The 22,413-nt window shown below is 32.0% G+C and overlaps 1 protein-coding gene and 1 pseudogene across 1 annotated transcript; one reads left to right on the plus strand and one right to left on the minus strand.

Moving 5' to 3' along the window:
- The first annotated feature begins 265 nt into the window (after window positions 1-265).
- Window positions 266-5,549, plus strand: LOC101489245 (uncharacterized). Its single transcript, XM_004490350.4, has 9 exons — window positions 266-548; window positions 627-763; window positions 886-952; window positions 1,249-1,301; window positions 2,337-2,391; window positions 2,471-2,545; window positions 2,635-2,752; window positions 4,985-5,031; window positions 5,138-5,549. Exons 1-9 carry the CDS (start codon window positions 450-452, stop codon window positions 5,240-5,242), a joined length of 756 nt encoding a protein of 251 aa, XP_004490407.1. The 5' UTR covers window positions 266-449; the 3' UTR covers window positions 5,243-5,549.
- Window positions 5,550-20,175: 14,626 nt separating this feature from the next.
- Window positions 20,176-21,983, minus strand: LOC101492042 (probable terpene synthase 2; annotated as a pseudogene).
- Between the last annotated feature and the right edge of the window lie 430 nt (window positions 21,984-22,413).

Raw genomic sequence — 22,413 nt, forward strand, 5'->3', positions numbered from 1 at the left:
GTAAAAAATATCTGCTTTTAAAAAAAATCTTTAAAAGAAACAAAGCAACATAAAATATAAAGTTTTAAAAGAACAGATTTTTAAATATATAATAAAAAAAATAAAATAAAAAGGAAAAGGAAAAAAAATTTATACATAACAATGATCTGTAAATAAGAAATGTTTTAACCCTAATATTACTCAAATCCAAGTATTGGGCTGGGCACCCGTTTTTGAACCAAACCCAATTAATTAGCCTCACCACTAAATCTGAAAGCAGCGCTTCACCGAAACCTTTTTTATTTTCATTCTAATTCTTGTCACTGGAATGGGCGACGAAGATTAGAATCGAATAAATAAAATTTCTGTGATAAATCCTCTTCTTTTTTTTTTTCTTCCGAAATAGACGATAGTTAGATTGAAAGAAAAAAGGGGAAAGAATCAAGGTCTTCAGTGAACACGGAAGCAAAATGAAGAAGCACGAAACTCGAATGCCAAGTTCCACTGAAACCCAGTACGAAGAGAGTGAGACTGATGAGTCACTGTCTTCTTCAAGTTTATCGGAAGACGTGGGTAGCTTCATAAAAATATCATTTATTTGATTTTTAGATTTTTTTGAATTGTTATTGATTTTTATTTCATCGTAGGAGGATGAAGAAGAGATAAAGAAGGAGCTGGCAGATGTAACATTTGAGGAGTTGCAGAAAGCTCGATCAGATGGGGCACATGCGTTTATTAAGAAACGAGGAGAAGACAACAAGTTAAAAAGGGCCAATAAGAATAGGTGTTGTATTTTAAATAACATACTAATGGTTAATTAACTGAGTTTTTTTTAATTTCTATTTTCTAATGTTTGTGTGTCTATCATACTATTTACAAATGAAATTGTTTATAATGTTTGATTAGGCCAATGGAGGCTAGTAGCAAGAAGCCAGTTCCTGCTTTTAGAGATGTCATCCAAGCTCCTAAGAAGGTGCATTTATTTTCTTACTTGTGCAATTGAGTTCAATGATTGTTGCTGCTGTTTTTTGTTCTTCATTGATACATAGATAGATTAGTTTCACATTTCAAAATCATTATTTATGACTATCATTAGTTTGCAGTGTTTTTTTGGGGAAATGTTTTAGGCCCATTTGAAAGTTGTTATATATGATATGATGTGGAAATTGTGTGGACTGCGGAATTTGAATTTTAATATGGATATGATATTTCTGTTTAATATATCTGGTTGATTTTCTGAATGATGCATGTGCCTTTATTAATTTTCAGGTTGTACGTGATCCACGTTTTGAGTCTCTTTGTGGTACACTTAACAATGATGGGTACGTTCATCTTTGAATACATTATTTGTTCTGCTTTTGCTTGTTGTTGTGTTCATTTGTGTTGAGAAATGCTATTATTTTAATTGCAGTCATCATGAAAAAGTTTAAGCATTTTAATACCGGTGTAAAGCCATGCTGATTTTTAAAAAATCTTAATACGTTACATATAATAATCTTTTCCCTGCCATTGATAATTCTATTTCTACAAACTAACTCAAATCCTGATTCAAAATGCATTATTCTTTACTTTGTGCTAGAATCTGTCAGATAATATTGAAAGATCTTTATGCTGATTTTTAATTTTAGTGCATGGAAAAGAAGCACCAAGTTATTGACAATGAAATAGTGTTATTAATGGAGTTTGGAGCACAAAAGCGTTTACAGCAAGTAGAAAGGAAAAAAACTACCGGAGCAATAAGCCCCAGAAGTAATTCTCCTTAACAATCACCACAATAATCTCATATGATCCTCCCCTCAATATATTCTCATTCCCTAACAAAATATCCTAGAATCATGGTCCACGTCACTAACTAACTTCCACTCCCCTTCCTATTCTTTCCTCTGCGGGTGAACACTTTCCAAACAGCAAGCTAGACAATTGTATCATTGATGGAATACCCCAATTCAAGCATGATATTGGAGCATGCTTTAAGATATTATGTTGGCCTTATCATTGTATGCGCATTCGCAAGCATGTTACTTAGGGAGGGGCATTTGGTATTTTCTTTTGTGTATTGCTACAGATAGTTCCTCTTAATTCTTGGTTTTTGCAATGCCGTTTCCTTTAAGCAGGCAACATTTGCTTGGCAATTAGTATTCAATTATACAGTTGATCAATCACAACTCTTAGATTTATTGGCTTTTAAGTAGATTTTGTTTAATTATTTCTGGATTGTACTTGTGAACAATTTAATGCAAATGCTTTTGATGTTGCTATTTTATTAAGAACCTGGGTTTAACTAAATTTGGAAGATTCTCTTGTTTACTATTATGAGAACTGTGGATCACTAATAGTATATGTACTTGGACTTGCAGGTTTAAAAAGAGATACAATTTTTTATATGAAAATGATCTTCCTGCTGAAAGACAGGTAGTCTGCCGGATTTGCACAATTTTGTCTATCACTTATTTTATGACTTTCCTCTCATGACATCTTTGGGGCATTGCAGGCTCTTAAAAAGGAATTGAAAAAATGTAAAGATTCCGAGCGCATAAGTGAAATAGAAGGACACATATCATGGATTGTAAGTACATATCTTTTGGAAGTCTGTCTTCTCCATCTATGCGTGTGACATTTATCAGTTTACTTGATCACATTTACATGTCTTTTCAGGATAAACAATTGAAATCTGATTCAACAAAGAATATTGAGACACAGATTTTGGCTAAGCACAAGAAGAAAGAGAGGGAAGCAGCAAAGCAGGGAAAACGTCCCTTTTATCTCAAGAAATGTAATTCTTCTCTTCCTTCCACATCATTTTATCTCCCTTTTATCTCCTCATGTGTTAGAGAAATACAATCTCTGCTTATGTTAATTTTATTAGCTTTATCTGTACTCTTAAGAGAAGTTCCACGCTGAATCCAAAATGGGAAGTATTCAATATTTGGAGTCAAAACTGCAAGAATAGAATAGCTCTTATAAAAATTAATTAATTTCAATTGAATTATCTTTGTTCCTTTTTCACTTGTAGCACACTGGTGATATTAGTGGCAATATGTTCAATAGTGTTGATGTTGGTAATCTGTAAATATATTTTTGTTAATGAAATATGATAGGAACTCGAATTTAGCAAGAAAAAGAGATTGTATTATTAATTGAAAATAGAAATATTACATAAGATGAACCCCTGTAATCCTAGAGCAAATGCTCCTCAGAATAGAGATGATACTCTCTTTGCCCAACCCCTAAGGTTGATAGGACACCAAGGACAAATAGGTATGATGACCCAATCAATTTGCCAAACTCACTTACTTCACACAGTTTCTGTTAGGACTTAGATAAAGGAGAATTAGTTAGTAGAAGTAGTTAATTGGTTGAGGTGATATAAGTCGTTAGACTATTATGTTTGTTAGTGATCCTTTTCCTTCCTTATCCTAAGTTTACATGGAAGCTATAAATAAAGGTTCCATCCTTTATGAAAGTATCATTTATCAAATTTAGAAATTGAGTACCGTAAACCATTGTAGGAGCGAATCTGCTCTTGTGTATCATTTTCTTTGCAGAGATTCTCTCCCATTATTTCTTATCTTTTTTCTAAATATTAGTGTTCTTCCTCTAAATCCTTGGAATCAAATTCTTGGGTACCTAATAGTTTCTAGAAAGCGATGGAATAATAGTCGGTTAGAATCTTCCCTGATTTTAAGGGATTTTCTGTTATAAGTATGAGGGAAGGGTAGCGCGGGAAGTTTCATTCAAAAAAGTTGTTAGCAAAGTATACGGAGAAGAAATTCTCTGGTTAGGAGCTTAGCTCTGGTTCGGAGTTCATAGAACTCCGGTTTATGCATTCTGTTTTCTGTTTTTCCACCACCACTGTAAGAGCTTCCTGCTCAACCATTTCCAATAAATAATATACAATTTCTTCCCTTAAAATTGTGAGTTCTATGAAAGGGCCCATCCAAAAAGATACTGAATGCCTTCCTTTTCATTTTCTCTCCCTATACCCTGTCGCCTATTCCCCCACCAACCGCCACATAAGCAATACTCACCAAACTTCCCTTCTCAACACGACTATTGTACTAGGCCCAAACTGGTATCCTTGGTTCCTTAGACTACCATCCGCTAGAAAAACAACCTTGTCCCCAAGGTTGAGATGAAGAGATTGCTTGGGTGAATGCATTTCAACCTTGTTCCCTAAGCATTATCTGCAGCACTAAATATTGTCTATCTTTGTTGCTGGCCTCTATAACCCTATTCACAATCATCCATTGGGTGGAATCCAACTTTAATTTAAGCAAACAAGCCTTTTTACCTGATTTGTTTGTTTTCTTTTCCTCAAAGCAAAATTTGCACGGAAGCATAGTATGTACCATTCTCTAATTTACCCATTAAGCTATGTATTTCTTGCTTAAGGTTTTAAATCAATTATTTTATTGTTGTCCAACGGTCATTGGACTGTAGCTTCCACTAAATAAAGACTAGTTTGTGTGAAATTTTAATTTAATTGCTATGACCAATAAACTTTTTAGTGCTTATTCTTTGTAATTAAGTAATATTTTATTCTACTAGGAAACTTAACCTTTCATCTGGATATATACTTAATACATTTAGCTAATAAGATTAATAATTTAGCCTTTTTGTTTTTGGAATTTTATACCGGTCCTATTTAATATTCTAATCCACTAATGGAACTAAAATTATCATGTTGTGATTTCCTATCCACAGGAGTCTTATTTATAAGACACCCATTCCATAAAACAAATTTATAAGACACTTAGATAAACTTTTATTCAACTAAGAAAGAATGGCAATATTGTACATATACTCATTCTCTATCTCTGTCTCTCATTCAAAAACATATATGGGGAAATAATTCTAGGGATGATAGAGTTCTTTGGCAATTCGTTGAATCTGAAGGTTAATTATTGGTATCAAATTTAAATGAAGTGAAAAACATATCAAACAAATAAATTTAAATAAAATGAAATAGCAACTATTAATAATGATTTTTTTTTGTTTCTTTCAGCCGAAATCCGAAAGCAAAGGCTTATTGAAAATTATAATCACCTCAAGGTATGCCTCTTTGAGCATCAATATATTCCCCATTCACTTGTCCCCATCTTATTATGTCATTTATTACTTTTCTTTTCCATTAATTCTATCTATTCACTATTTTCAGTCGTCTGGAAAACTTGAATCGTATATTGAGAAAAAGAGGAAGAAGAATGCTGCAAAGGACCATAGATTTATGCCATACCGTAGACCTGGTGACAATCTGGAATAAGGTTGTTATCCTTGTACTGGAATTTTGCTGCCGAAAAAAAATGTTTTATACATTTTGTCTAACATCTTTGGGTTTTGGAGACAATCTCTTGTAGAACATCCCACAGATTCTGGCTTTTGTGGTAAGTTTGTAGTCTTGTATATTCTGTAAGATTTACCAACAACCAATTATTTTGGGGCTAAGAATGGGGACCTTTATGAGGTATCCCTTGGTTACAAAGCAATCGGCTGATATAGAAATTAACTGAAACAATGTACTTTTGACTTTCTACTTTGTTAATGGTATGATTTTGACTCCATAGTTTTAATCGGGTGAATTTGTTCCCATAGTTTTCCCATTTCTGATTTCATAGCAGTGCATTCAGATTTTCATCAAACATTGACTAAAGTGGTGCTGACATTGATATAATAATAGAATGCATGATGTTGCAACAGATATAAAATCAACCTATTAAATAAACACAGATGTAGTATTTAGCAGTTAAGTGTAATTGAAATGTGAGTTGTGTTTATTTTTAGTTGAGTTGTGATTATGTGTAATTTTGTGTTTATTTTTAGTTGTGAGTTTGGTAATGTGTAATTTTTAAAAGTTAATTTATGTAATGTTTCAGTTTAATATCAATGTAATTTCAGTTTATAATTTATTTTTCCAACTAGTTTATAGAAATTTCAGTTTGTTCGAATCCTTTTTGTTGGATGAAGGATCTCTAACTTTGAGGTGATTGGAACATGTAAACAATAAAAAATGGCAAATTCAACAACTTTATACTCTTAGAATTGTTTTTGAAACAAAATATCAAAAGGTAACTTCAGTAGCTATTACAATAGCATCTGCAAATGACTAAAAATCAACACAAAGTATACTTAAAAATAACTAAAAGCACACCATTAAAATCCAGTAACGGCATAATTTATGTAGTTTAACTATACTTTGTATTGAATGTCTCGTTGGATCAGACAATTCTATTTTTATTTTATGAATTAAAGTATATTTTCTTGTGTGTAAAACTTTTTGAAATCGCAAACGAATTTTTTTTCAGATTTTAAATCTAGTGAGCAGAATTTCAAAATGACTTTGTTTCTGACAAAAAATTTTACCCTAGATCTTTGGATGGTTAAGATCGATAAGATGCTTGAAAAATATTTTCAGATACTCGTTACAAATATTCGGTGGAAAATAATTTAGTTGAATTATGACATTGCATGTTATAAGAGTAGAGACGAAAGTAAAATATTTAGTAGATATTTATTGATTAGCAGTAAAATTTTTAAGACCAATATTTTTTTTTTTCCTGTAGTTAGGTGTTAAGAGAAGGAATTTTTGTTTACCTCTTCCTTGGCCTTTGATCAAACTAGCGCAGCCTCCTTTGGTCATTCATTAATTCATTTTCACTTATCTCACTAAAAGAGAAAAACACAAAAACTACTTTCTTTTCCTTCTCTATTAACTTGTGTTGGTAGTAAGAGCAAAAACCACAAGTTCCCTCATTTATCCAAATCTAAGCACTTTCTTACAAAGTTTTGTGAATCAATCTCTCTCTTTTCATTCTCCTTTTACTACCGATATAAGTTTTTTCATGAAAAAATTACTCATGCTCTTTTTTTTTTTCTTCTTCTTCTTCTTCTTCTTTAGTCTATGAGGTCATATATAGTTGTAGAACGAGAAACAAAAGAAATGAAGGTTCGAATTGTGTTTTATTTATAAAAAATAGTTTTCACAAAGGACATTGAAAAATAGAGATAAAATAAAAACAGAGCAACACAATCAATTTATTCTAGTTCACCACCAACACGACAACTACGTCTAGTCCCTTCAACTTGAAAGATTTAATCCACTAAAACACCAGTTGAATTACAATTCCACTAAACACCTAATAGTCAAACTGACTGCGCTCAAGTCTTCTCAACCTTCTAGCTTAGTATAGTAAAGCTGTTCAGAGATGCAACCGTTACTGGGCTAGGTTACAAAATAAAGGTTTAAGGGTTTTCTTAATAACTCTCACAAGAGGGTGTTTACAATTTTGTATTCTTAGAAAAATATTTCTTAGTACTTAGGTAAGATAAAAGATAAAGAGCAAAAGTGTAAAGACAACTGTATAGTGTTTATTGTGGTACGTTGTTGCTTGCACTTTACAATGAGAGTTGCACGTTCTTTTATAGAGATTTATAGGGTTTATGGTCGTTTTTTTGATTGCAAGAAATCAACATGTATCATGAAGTTTCGTATCAAATCTTCTTAGATTGGTTCACCATTAAACCTTGTAAAAAATATCCTTGAAATTGACTATGCGAATCTTGTTATGGCATAAAAAGTAGATGATATTTTGATCAGATTATGTGCATAAATCTTCAGGGTGTTTAGCAGAGGATGCGCACAAGCTTTATCTTCTTCAGAGTATTGACTATTATCAAAGTGAGATGATCAAATGCTTGACACAATTTAGGCCGAATAGTCAAATGCTTGTTATAGCCATCAGAGCCAGACTAATCAAAGCATTGCTTGCAATAACATAAGCATCAGAGGCACACTTCAGAGCGCGTTCACTAGACTTATAGTATAGAAATCAAAAGCGGAGTCTTGATGTTCCTTTAACTTAGATCAAACATCAGAGGATGCAACACATATTCATAAAGAATAACATCTTCTGAAGACTGCACACTAAAATAAAACATTAATGCTTTAAATTGTTCCCACAAAATAATGTTATCATGAAAACACGCAAGGGTCATAGTTCTTCAAACCAACTTGGTTTTAGCAATGTCCCTCTTTTTGATGATAACAAACATCTATTTTTGTGAACAATTTTTAATTTAACATGAGTAAAAGGAATAACATAGAATATCCCAACAAGATCAAACATAAGAGGATGCAACATGAATTCATAAAGAATATCATCTTCTGAAGACTGCACACTAAAATAGAACATTAATGCTTTAAATTGTTCCACAAAATAATGTTGTTATCATGAAAACATGCAAGGGTCATAGTTCTTCAAACCAACTTGGTTTTAGCAATATCCCTCTTTTTGATGATAACAAACATCTATTTTTGTGAACAATTTTTATTTTAACATGAGTAAAAGGAATAACATAAAATATCACAACAAGGCTCCCCCTTAATATATGCAAGTCTAAATGGAAGAGTGGTGAGAGATATTCTGACAATATAGTTGATAAACAATAGTAATTGAATTTAAACAAAAGATCTTGAAATTTTCTTGCATTAAAACTGTTCAAAATATTCTCTCCTTTTTTTCATCATACAAAAAGAGTATAGTAACCAACAAGCAAGAAAAAAAGTACAACAAAGGAAAGAAATACACAAACAAACAAAAGAAAATACAGGGAACTACAAATTTGGGATGGTCAGCCTAGCTAAGATTAAACTTAAGGTAGTATGAACGTTCTCCTGATTTTTGGCTGTCTGTTCCATGAACGCCTTAGTCTTAGCTTCCAGCTGATCTAAGTCTTCCTTTTTGACATATTGGGAATGATCGAACATGGGGCAAGAAGGAGTGGCATATTGACTTCTAGAGGAAGATTATACAGATCCTATAGCAGCAACAGTAGTAGTATCCAAGGAGGGTGTCTCAATATGTGGAATAAGCATAAGGAACTACAATGGTGTGGATAGAGCAACCATTGGGAGTTCCAGATGAACACCACTAGAAGGAAATGAGTCTTCCCTTGATGAGCCTTCCAATGTAGCTTTCAGGAGCTTTTTGGACTGATTGCTCTGGGATTTCTGAAGCTGCAAAATCCATTGATAGATAATATCAACTGTTTGTCTGAAAGCTGTAGCGTTTTGGGAGACCAATCGCATTAAGGTCCAAACTTTGAGCATTCCTATTGTGTGCTAATGTGATTTTGGCAATAAGAGAAGTAATGAATGTGTTGAGGTTTGGAAAGCTAGAGGGAATGGAACAAGTGAAAGGAATGAGGTCTAGCAAAATGGGAGGTGGCAGGTTCAAAGTGAAAAGGGGGTGATGACTTGAGTTGTTGTCTCGACTTCTTGGTGAGGGGGATTCACATGTCTTGGTGTGGTAAGGTCAAATGCAAGTGTGGATATGGTAGGTGTTAGTGGAATGTTAGAGTTGGGAGGTATTTGTTGAATGTTAGTTTCAGTGACTGGTGGTGTTGGGATTAGAGTGGTGGTCTTGAGAGAAAGCGGATGGGTTATATGTTAGAGGGTGGCAAAGTGTTCAACTAAGATTGCCTCATACATCTCATATGAGGTGTCGAGAGTTAGAGTCAATTGCGGTAATAGGTGTAGGATCATAAGGATGGATAACTAAGTTTGTATTATTGGTAGGGGGGTGAGAGGTTGAGGTTGTTCATTACTATTCGTATTACAAAAAATAACATAAGGAGTAGTTTGTTAAAAATTGGATGTTACCTTATGTTTCGTCATTAGAATGAAGTTTGCTTCGTCCTCATTGACGTATGTTGCTTCTTCCTCATCCTCTTCTACATGGTATGTCTTTGCAACCCTTTCGCATTTCTTCTAAAAAAATTGAGTAGCTTTGGGTAAAGGAAGGCAAACAAGAGCCATATCTTGATTGGTTTGTCACATCCTTTAGTATTCTAGAGCCACCTCTTTATTTTCTTCCTCAAATAGAGGGGTATATGAGTCCTCGTCTATAAAGGGAATGACATAAGATCCATTAGTTTGACCAAAAGTCCTTCTGGTATCGCCACTGGGTCGAATGTATTGTATATGAGAGCTTAGTCTCATCTTGATAACGTTAGATATATTAAGCAAAGGTGCAGGCGAGCTAACCATGTGTTCTTCTTGGATAATGCCTCCTACTTCCTCTAGATCCTAAATGAGGTGAGTTCTCATCAGTACGGCTATGATGAGTCTAGGGTAGGGAATGTTTTAGTGCAAAAGTGGTTTTAGCTACAATCCTCGGGTTGATGTTTTGATGATAAAAAAAAACAAACAGATAAAGAATAACTATCCCTAACTGTATTTGTTGAGGGTGCATATGGGTTATATTAATTATTATCCATTCTAAAGTAGCATAAATTACAAAGCATGTAAGAAATCTATTAATGGAGCAAGCTGTAATACTACAAAGACAAGTGGAACAAAGTATGCCTTCCAATATAATATATATCCTTTAATGATTGGACCAATATAAGATTTCACTTCTTCTCTACAATCCAAATTTGGTGATACGCGCCTTTGTTATTGCAAGCTTTGTTTGACTCTGAAAAAAGCAAACAAGCTTCGGTTGAATCTGATACCCGAACGGGTGTCTTAGTTGCCTTTGGAAACTCAAACAAATAGTTCAATTATCTCTAATGAATTCGACAAACTACTACTCGTCTGCCTCTAATGAATTCAACAAGCATATGTTCGTTTGCCTTTGATTAGCATGATAAGCAAGTAACTATCTCTAGCTCTGATAAGTATGACGAGCGAGTAACTTCCGCTGCCCTCTAATAAGCGTAACAAGCAAGTATTTGCATCTGCCTATCAAAATCACATCAAGCGTTTGATTGTCTGACTCTGAGTTGTTATGTATCATATGAAAAAGTCAATGCTATAAAAAATGACAACGTTCCAAAGTAGACAAAGAAAATGAACATCATCTAAACATTCTATATCCGCTACCTATAAAAAATCATTAAGATTTGATTATAATATCCTCTAATTTTGTGTATTCAATACCAAGATACATAGAATCATTCACGTGGATATATATATATATATATATATGGATACTTATTAAAGACCGATCTGTTGGAACAAAGTTGGGAGAATATTTGATCAAGTTGAAGAAAATATTCAAATTTATGACTGAAGAAAATCTTTGACAAAGTTAAAAAGAAGATATGGTCAAGATTTGATCAAGATTTATTACAAAAAGATATGAATTATTTAGAAGAAGATTTGATCAAGATTTATCGACAACAAAATATGAACAATATCAATCTGAACAAAATACGAACATAATCAATCTGAAGAATTTACAAACTCAATTTAAATAAAATACAAACATAATCAATCTGAAGAATTTACAAACTCAATATAAACAAAATACATACATAATCAATCTTGAAGAAGTGCTCATATTGGATTCAGAAATAAAAAATTATCTAAAGAACATATTATCAGAAAGCATCTTGTTTAGAACTACTTTTGAATAAGATCATTGTTGACCAATCTAGGAATGAAGATCTCAGAATTAAACAAGGACTAAATTTAAGACCTAATTTTATCTATAAATAGATACTCAAGGTTGAAGAAGAAGATCATCGAAAATCAGAAAAGAGTAGAAGAACTCATAAGCTCAAAATTTCAAATTCATGTTAAGCAGAAGGTGGGTATATTCATGTTCAGCAGAGGGCATCATCCATGGCACGATTTGGGGAAAAATGAAGAACGACTCAAAGGACTGATAAAACTTCATGAGAATAGAGATAAATGGGGTTTAGATTACGAACCAACCAAATTTGACAAGCAAAGATTGGCCAAAAAAAAAAGTTAGCTCGGATTTAAGATAGATACCCTAGAACCGAAATGAGTCCCATCTGTGACATTCAACATAGTTTCCAAAGTTCATGAAAGACAAACAAGACTCATATTGCAATAGCTGGAGATGATCTTTCGATCGGTGATGCTAATTGGGTTCGTCCATATGATGCAAAAGCATAAATCAAGAATGGGGAGACAATCAAGTTGCCTATAGTATTCAATGCAATTCCCATATTTGAGAATAATCCATTAACAAATGATTGTACTAAAATCTCGCCACATAACTTTGACCATCTTACTAATCTGGCAATAAAAGATCATGAAGAAGATTTTGAATTTCCCATAAAATTGTTAAAATCGGTAAAACAAGAAGCTAAGGGAACTATGCCCCATAAGGGACCAATAAAAGTGATTAGTCTAGGGAAAAGAAGAAAATAGAAAGGAAGTTAAAGTCGACAATATCTTAAAGAAATAAGTATATCATGAACTAATCCAACTCCTACATGAATACAAATATATTTTTATCTCGTCATATTAGGATATGTATGGATTGGATACTAGCATAATGGAGCATAAATTTCACTTTAAACCCAATTTTTCTTCGGTCAAACAAGAATTAAGGCCAATAAAGTCCGATATGTCATTAAAAATTAGGGAAGAGGTAAAAAAAAAATTTGACGCTGGGGACTTTGCTGTGGCAAATTATCCCAAATGGATAGCCAATATTGTACCGATGCTAAAAAGGAAGGAAAAGTTCGAATGTTTGTTGACTATAGGGACCTTAACAAAGTCAGTCATAAAGATGATTTCCTGTTACCTCACATCGATATTTTGGATGACAATATGGTTCGCCATTCACCTTTTCTCCTTTATGGATGGTTGCTCAAGATATAATCAAATCATAATTGCAGCCGAAGATATGGAAAAACCAACTTTCATCACCCCTTAGGGAACATTGTGTTACAAAGTAATTCCTTTTGGTCTAAAGAATGCTGGGGCAACCTACCAAAGAGCTATGGTAACTCTATTCCATGACATGATACATAAAGAGATATGAGTTTATGTAGATGACATGATTGCTAAGTCACAAACAGAAGAAAAATATGTGATTGATATAAAGAAACTCTTTAACGATTCAAAAAGTTCAAGCTAAAATTTAGCCCCTTCAAATGCACATTAGACGTACAGTCGGGTAAATTGTTAGAATTTGTGGTTAGTCAGAAAAGAAAAGAGGTCGACCCCGATAATGTTTGAGCCATTTTGGAAATGCCTCCCCAAAGTACAGAGAAATAGGTTCGTGGTTTTCTTGGGAGACTAAATTATATTTCAAGATTTATATCACAACAAGGGGTTGTAATAGGCCAGACCAAACCAGGCTTTAAAAGGCCTAAGCCTGACCTACGATTAATTTTTTAGGCCTAAGCCTGACTTACGACCTATCATAGGCTTTTTTCCGGCCTGGCTTGGCTTGGAAGCCTATTTAAAAGCCTTATTCATATTAAAACATTTAAATGCTCTACTCATACCAGATGCTCTCCACATACCAATATCAATGTACATATCTATATATATTAAACAAAAAATAATTTTTCTAACAAAATAATTTAAAAATAAATCTGAAACAAACATCTTTTAAACCCTAAAACATAATTCTTGGTTTCAAAAAATATTTTTTTTTTTTTCTGAAACAAACGCACCCATTATTATCTCTCAAAGAAATATGGAAGGACTACTGAGTTATTGACTAATTGAATGACTACCGAATATGGAACGACTACCAAATATGGAATGAATATCGAATATGGAATGGCTACTGAGTGATTGCCTAATTGATAGAATTTAAAATAGAAAATAATATTATTAATATAATAATAAAAAATAACATTAATAAATAATTAAATATATATAGGCCGGCCTGTCAGGCCTAATAAGCTTTTTTATAAGCATGAGCCTGACCTATTTAAATAAATAGGCTTTAAAAATAGCATGAGCCTAGCCTTTTTATTAAATAGGCCAGACCATAGGCCCCTGTCGGACGACCTAGCCTATTCTCATCCCTAATCACAACTAACTGCCACTTGTGAATTGATCTTTAAACTTTTACGGAAAAACTCAAACAGTTGTGTGGAACAAAGAATGTAACATTAAAACATAAAAAGGAAGTTATTTAGAAAATGGTTGTAACAAAAAAAGATTGGCATGAGATGTTGCCGTTTGCACTACACGAGTATCGCATTCGATACGCACTTCAACTGGGGCAACCCCTTTTTCCTTAGTATATGGAATAGAGGCTGTGCTACCTATTGAAGTAGAAATACCCTTTTTCCTTAGTATATGAGATAGAGGTTGTGCTACCTATTGGGTACAAACACATTTCGATCAATTGAATTTAATTGAAGAAAAAAGGTTGGCGGCCTTATGCCATAGGCAATTATATCAGAAAAGACTGAAAAAAGCGTATGAGAAAAAAATACGTCCTCGAGAATTCCGAGAAGAAGACCTGGTGTTGAAAAAGATCTTACCCATTCAAAAGGATTATCGTGGGAAATGGACTCCTAACTTTGAAGGCCCATACGTCGTGAAGAAAGCTTTCTCAGGTGGAGCTTTGATCCTTATGAATATGGATGGAAAAGATTTAGCTCTTCCTGTAAACTCAAACACCGTAAAAAAGTATTATGCTCAAATAATGAATACCCACTAGGTTGAAAACTTGAAAAGGCGACCTAGGCAAAAATTAAGGTACAAAAAAAAAATACCCGTTAGGTTGAAAACCTAAAAGGGTGACCAAGGCAAAAACTAGGGTAAAAAAAAAAAAAATACCCGCTAGGTTGAAAACCTGAAAGGGCAACCTAGGCAAAAATTAGGATACACAAAATATCTGTTAGGTTGAAAACTCAAAAAGGCGACCTGAGAGAAGAAGAAAAACAACAACAAAAAAAAAAGAACAAAGAATATATACTTGAAAAGACAAGATCAATAATATGGATCGGATTATGGCATGAGAAGTTAGCCTACCTTTGAATTACTAGTAACCATGTCGGGTCTTCCACCCATTTCTTTTATTTTATCTTATGTATATTATTTTTTTCTTTCAATATATTGATATATACTGTTATCACCTTTATAACGACTCGCACCCGAAGCCAAGAAAACGACTCGCACCCGAAGCCAAGAAAACGACTCGCACTGAAGCCGAGAAAACGATTCGCACCCAAAGTTGAGAAAACGTTTAGTATCTTGAAATTGGGTAAAAGACTTACCAAAATCATATTCGGACAAAATTAGAGTTGTCATCTTTACTTATCACTTACTTTAATTCTCAAAGTAAATTCTAAGTAACGAGGGACAACTTTTGACACCTAATTTTGTCCGCTACTTTATAATTTCTAATAAATATATAAAAAATTAAAAAAATAATGATAAAAATAATAATAAAATAAAAATAAATAGTTAGATTTATAGAAAATCATGTATTGTGTTTGGTTTCTATTTGACTCTGATTCCTTTCCAGAAATTTTTACTATTTTCTAAAATACACAAAATAAAAACAAACGTATTGGATTGATGGTAATAAAAATCATTATAATGGTCATCATTTAAATGAAAAGAAACCGAAAAGAAATGAATCAATGGTAAAAAAAATTAATATAATGGTGGTCAATTGAATAGAAAAGAAACCGAAGAAATGAATCAACGAGAATAAGAATTAGTATAATTGTGGCCAATTAAATGAAAAAAACCGAAAGAAACATATTAATGGTAATTAATTGGCAATTATTCTCTTGTCTTTTGTAAACTACATACAAAAAGTCTATAAATAGTCTACCACAAGGGGACAATTGGGGGCACAATTTGAGAGCACAAAAAAATAAAAGGGAAGAGAGTACAATAGGCAAAAGAGGAGAAAAGTGGAGAAGAAGATTGGAATTACATACTCATAAGAAACTAGTGTGGTAAATATTTTCTCCCCGTCCATTTTTATTGACATTATTGTTGTTATAGAGGTTTTTCTATGATGTATATATGACATTAAAAAGTGTTTTTTTTTGTTTGGCGATTAAATTTTGGAATGAGCTAATAAAAATCAAGTCGGTTGTAATACGATCGTTTTTATTTTCATTCGACTGTGACCTCTCCTCTTTATTTTATTTTCTTTCTTGCGGGTTAGATTTTAAACTCCTTTTGTTATTACTGTCGTCGGTCCGTGCCACATATGCGCTGCCGGCTCGCGAATCTACTCTTGAATGTTTATCCTTTACAGTTTGTAAAAGACAAATAAAAGTATTTTCTTAAAATAAAACGATACACAAATCAATATACAACACATCACTCCTATTATTATTATTATTATTATTATTATTATTATTATTATTATTATTATTATTATTATTATTATTATTATTATTATTATTATTATTATTATTATTATTATTATTATTATTATTATTATTATTATTATTATTATCATTATTACTATTATTATCACTATTATGTTGTTAATTTATTTTGACATATATATAAAGTAAAATTAATAATAAAATGGATTAACACATAAATATTTTTTACCCAAGAACTAAGTGAGTTTTGATTTCCCTATTGCACCTGGGGATTTGTAGGAGCAATGTCTTTCCCTTGTCAAACCAAATTAATAAACAATATTTTTCCTTCTTTTATTAATGTAAATAATTTCTTTTTTTTTTAATTATTATTTTGAGGTAAAAATAAATAAATAAATAGTATGTATATAATTAATTATAGGGTAATTGTTTTAACGGACACTGTAGGGTGGTAATACATCCCCTACTCATAATCGACTCTCGAATCCGAATTTTTTGGATAAAAAATTATTATTTCAGGTTTTATCCAATTTTTCCTTTAATAAAAATAAAATTGGTGGCGGCTCCTTTTTCGCGGACAAACCGAACACGACAGTTATGATTCAGAGGATTATAACGGAGACTTAGAGGAAGAGGAACTGAATTTCATATCCAAAAAAATTCAAAAGATGTGGCAAAACAGAAAGAAAAAATTTATCCAAAGATATTACAAGGAATCCAACAAAGGAAATGATGATAAATATGACATAAAAACATCACCTGCTATGGATGCAATGAACCTGAACATATCAAGTCAGAATGTCCAAATATGGATGAAAGGAAACATTAGAGGAAAAATTCGAGACCCAATAAGAAGAGTCTGATGGCTACATGGGATGCTTTTGACGAATCTTATGATAATGAAGAACAAATAAATTTGGCTCTAATGGCTCATATCAACTGTGCCTATGGATCCAACACAAATTCTAACTCTTGAAGTGAATCAACAGATGAAGAAATGGAGTTATTTTCTAACTTAACTCGATCTGATTTAATTACTGTATAAATGACTTCTTGAGCAAGAATCTCAGTTGTCTTTAAAACTAAAACACTTAGGACTGAAAATGCAAATCTAACTGAAACAATTAATGTTTTAAACAATGGAAGTGCTGAAGTTAAAACAAAAAAATGCAACTCTGAAAACTAATATTGCTGAACTTAAGGCTGAAAATCTAATTATGAAAAGTAATCATAGTTCAACATCAATTGAAAATACCACATGTCACTTTGATAAACATGAAGAAGTATTTATAGATTTTCTTGCTAATGATATGGAAAGAAGCAAATATGCTTATATGATTTATGGAGTTAGTAGAAATGGTAAAATAGGTCTAGGATTGGAAGAAATTGTAACTGAACCTAAGCTTAGTTAGAGGTCTACCTAGACTTAGTTACAAAACTGAAATTATGTGTGAAACTTGACAAAAGGGAAAACAAACAAAAAACTCCTTTACCCCTAAGAAATCAATATCTACCACAAAGCCCCTTGAGCTCTTACATATAGATCTTTTTGGGCCAGTGAAAACAACCTCTCTAAGTGGAAGGAAATATGATTTTGTTATTGTAGATGATTACACTAGTTGAACATAGGTAAAATTCTTAATAAGTAAGGATGAATCCAACAAAGTATTTATCATATTTTGCAAACAAATAATGAATGAAAAATGTCTTAAGATTGTACCAACTAGAAGTGATCATAGAAGAGAATCTGAAAGCAAGCGTTTTAAAAGTTTTTGTGATGAGAATAGAATATCTCGCAACTTCTCATTTCCTAGAACACCCTAACAAAATGGAGTTGTAGAAAGAAATAATAGATCACTCCAAGAAATAGCCAGAACCATGTTAAATGATATGAATGTTGCAAAACACTTTTGGGCAGAAGCAATTAACACTACGTGTTATATTCAAAATATAGTCCTAATTATATCTATATTGAATAAAACACCATATGAATTGTGGAAAGGTAAAAAGCTTTAAACAATTTGGTTGTACTTGTTGTTTGTTGAGCACAAAAGATAACCTTGGTAAATTTAATTCTAGATCTCAAAAGTGTACTTATATTGGATACTCTGAAAAATCTAAGGCTTATAAAGTGTTTAATAGGGAAATTCAGATTGTGGAAGAATCCAAACATGTTAAATTTGATGACAAACAACTCGACCTTAAAAATTCAAAGCAAGATGATGATAATGCAAGTTTACCGGAATCAGAGGAAGCATATGCAGACAAATTAGAAGAACTTGAAAAATCATAAGATAAAAGCAAATCAAAAGAAGATGAAAAATCATTAGAGGACGAATCTGATTGAGTCAAAAACAGTCAAGATAAGTTAGAGCAAAGATATGGATGGAAATACAATGTCATCTCATCCTTAAGCTCTAATAATTGGAAGTGCAAATGATCCTTTTGAGGACCAGATCATCACTAAAAGATACCACTTTGTTTGACTTACTTCATCAAGTGAGCCTACATCTATTGATGAAGCATTGACAAATGATGGATGGATTCTTGCAATGCAAGAAGAGTTTAATGAATTTAAGAGGAATGTTGTTTGAGATCTAGTACCTGGACCAAAAAAGAACATTATTGGAACCAAATGGGTTTTGAGAAACAAGCAAAATGAAAAAGGTGAAGTGGTCAAAAACAAAGTAAGACTTGTCGCACAAGGCTACAGTAAGTAATAGGCCATTGATTACACTGTGACATTTGCTCTGGTGGCGAGGTTAGAATCTATTTGTATCCTACTTTCTTTTGCTGCAAAAAATAACATTGTATTATTTCAAATGGATGTTAAAAGTGCTTTTCTAAATGGTAATATAAATGAAGTCTATGTTAAATAACCCCTAATTTTGAAAGTTTTGAATTTCCAAATCATATTTTTAAACTTAAGAAATCTCTTTATGGTCTAAAATAAGCACCTAGGGCATTATATGATTGACTTAGTAACTTCTCAAATAACATTCTACTAGTTTTACTCTTCTTAAAGGATGTGTAAATCCTAACAACAATTATTCTACATATTTCACAAAAGTTAGACATATAGAGAAATATTTAAAATATTTCACATCTTCAAGAATTATAAACAAAAATGCACATAACTCAAGAAAACCTACGATGGTGAAATATATGTCAAGAAAGCGTTATTATCAAAAGTTTCAAAAACTTAGTTAGAGTTTTAAACAATAACTTGAAGCAAATTTTTTCCTTGTAATAGCTGATGCTTGTTGAGTGAATGTATGAGTTCCTTAAAATGCACATTTGGTGTGTCGTTAAGAAGTTGAATGTTATATATTGAGTGACAACCAAGAGATCCTCTCAAGTGTATTCAGTAATTGAATATGGGAAAATCTTTGTAATGAAGTTGAAAATGAACCAAAATAAATTATTGTGTGAAAATCTCTCTACTCTTATCTTGTTATTCATTTTTCATTTTTATTATTTAATCTTAAACGTAACTAATGTGAAGAAATCCCTTAGAGGTTGTCAACGGTTTTCTAACAAATATTTTTAGAAATAAGCTTAAACTAAATTTCAACTCCCTTTATTGTGTTTAACTTATATTTTCACATGCACCATCAAATGAGGCAACATACTTTGAACCAAAGAATTGTTGTTGTGTCTTCTTGGAAAGAATTTGCTCCTCCATCGCCTATTCAATTGATTAAGGAACTACCTTTCCACCATGACAAGTTATTTTTTTCAAGATCTTCCAAAACAATAATAACCTAACATTGCTTCAACTACGAAGGATGCTACTATGATGCATGCCAAAATAAGATTTTGTGGTAGTAACGAAAGAAGCTTTTAACAAGTGGTTGACGAAGAAAGAAAAGACCAAAAAGATTGTGTAAACTAAAAAATGTTGAACTATATAAATCTAAATAAATGTTATTCTTAAGAGGTAAAGCAATAAATACAAAATTCAACTTCGGAATAAAGTTCATCAAACTTGAGATGGATCACAAAGACAAACCTTCCGGTTCAACACAAAAAATACTACACACAACATGCGCTCATGCATGTTTCTTTATTCAAATTAAGAGTAGAAAGCACGAGAAAACTAAAATCATAATCCTAAATAGGAATTGGATCTACAAGCACAACTTTGATATATGCTTTCATTACTCCATCAAAATGAGTGTAGTTATCTTTATCTTTATAAATCACATCAATAAAACGTGAAACGTTGAGAATGCAAGTCAAAAAATTAAGGAGTCGAAACTTTGGTTGGTCTAAGACATTCTTCATTCATATATCTTTCCATGTAACTGCAATTCTTTTTTGGCATTCTTGAATAGCAGCTTCCCGAGATATACCATATTGCTTTGTATAACAACCCAATAATGAGCAAACATGTCCTCTTTTATGTTCAAACTATATATCCAAGTAGAAATAAGTCATTCAATTATTTATATTATGTTTAATTTAACCAATATTAGAAATTGCAGAGAACATCTTTTATATACTACATAAATACCTCACTGGACACAATTTCATCACTTAGTCTGCAAAGACGAGAAGCGGCAGTAACCATTTTTGGCTCATTTAATACCCAATCGAAGATGTTCTTCGTAGCATTATCGCCCATGCCAATGTAAGAAACAAAAATCAGCAAAGGGTAAGAAGCTGATAATATTGATACACGCATGTATACTCTTCTGTTGTTGGTATATAATTTTCGTTCATCCATCTAGCCTCAGTCATAAAAGCTTGGATTGTCTTTTTGAACTGTCATCATGCAATACAAGAGAACTATGAGTAATCTCATATACTTTTAATAATGATAATATAATTAAAAAAATACTCATGGTCTTTTAACAAGTAATTCAGGTTATATACTTATAGTTGGTAATAATTCTAAAGACATTAAGGTTGTAGCACAAACTCTTCTTGTATGTAAGAGGTAAGGGTATAGAGCCTTCCTTCTTTGCTCATTTCTTGCTCAATTTCTTCATAAACGTTCCAAAATGTTCTATAAATTAATTTCATGTAATCTGAAAGATCATCCAAGACGCTAATATCCCACCAGAAAATCATTTTCTTTATAATTACTTTACCGTTTTTTATAGAAAAATAGATAAAAAAATAGAAATGTTTTATAAAAGCGAGAGAAAAAGAAAAGTGATGAAAATATATATTTATTTATATGTCTAAACTAACCTTTCAATTGCCTTGGTAACAATTTCTAGTTCATCAATGGTTCCATATGCGTCATATGTATTATCAATGAGGGATAATAGCGCGATTACTTTTGTCATCATTTTTCATTTTTCTTGCTTGAGAATATTAGGCTCAAAATATGTAGTCAAAATCCAAAAGCATAATTCTGCACTCCTATCTCTTGCATAAGGTAGTTTTGTGGGGATGTCCAACTCCTTCCACCATCTTGAAAGACAAAAAATAATATATGATACTTTTTATCATTCTTTATCTTCATAATCATAGTAATATTGTTTTGTTACAAATAATAAGAGAGTTTGTCTATTTGATTGAAAAACTTACTTGCAAAAGTTTCCAAATTCCTTTTGATGTAGGCTTTGGAGCATATTAAAATCCAATTTCGCCAAAGTGAGTAAAATTGAATTATGTGAAGGATCTTGCTCGTAGATAGAAATGTAGCTTCGAGCCTCTAGCCTGGGCAAATTCTTGTGAAGAGCCTGCCTTAAGCTATGATTGACTTGTGCCCCAAGAGAAGAGCTCAATTGGCTAGCAACGGACTTAAGGTGAGTGGAAGTGAAATCCAATGCCTCTTCCAAAATATCCTCTCCATGAATCATCATATGTGAAGCTTTGTACAAGCTTAACATTCCTTGAACATCTGTAATAAGTTTTTCACTAAAATTTCCTTGTTCATCCTTGAATTTGTTGAACACATCTACCATTAAATTGAAGTCCATTAGAAAGAATAACATTTGAAGAAACTTAAATAATAATTAAGAAAGATTAATAGTACTCTCTTATACTTTTTCTAAGGTACATATTAGTCCTATTTGTGGTCTTAATTATAAGATTTTCACATCAATGTTCATTGTTTTTGGTCCTAAAAAAGCCATTTTCAATATATTTTTTTGATCTATGTAATTTTAAGTTTTGTTTCTTAGATATCGGGTGGAGCAGTTTGATCAAGAGATAGAAAAAGTTCTTCTTTCATTATTTAATTTAAAAAAAGTTATTTCATTAAAATAAAATTGAAATACGACACTATCATTGTGAAAATAAGTAAATATATGAATGTTATTTCTTACAACTTTAAAAAATATTATTATGGATATTTAAATATGTATTGAGTGTTCATTTGAAATGTTTTGAGTT

The sequence above is a fragment of the Cicer arietinum genome, chromosome 2, assembly GCF_000331145.2.
Source record: "Cicer arietinum cultivar CDC Frontier isolate Library 1 chromosome 2, Cicar.CDCFrontier_v2.0, whole genome shotgun sequence".
Classification (NCBI taxonomy): Eukaryota; Viridiplantae; Streptophyta; class Magnoliopsida; order Fabales; family Fabaceae; genus Cicer; species Cicer arietinum.

Coding starts and splice junctions, on each gene's coding strand:
- LOC101489245 (XM_004490350.4), top strand. CDS start 450: ATGAAGAAGCACGAAACTCGAATGCCAAGTTCCACTGAAACCCAGTAC. Junction 1,302..2,336: donor GGTACACTTAACAATGATGG/GTACGTTCATCT, acceptor TTGGACTTGCAG/GTTTAAAAAGAGATACAATT. Junction 2,546..2,634: donor AAGGACACATATCATGGATT/GTAAGTACATAT, acceptor ATGTCTTTTCAG/GATAAACAATTGAAATCTGA.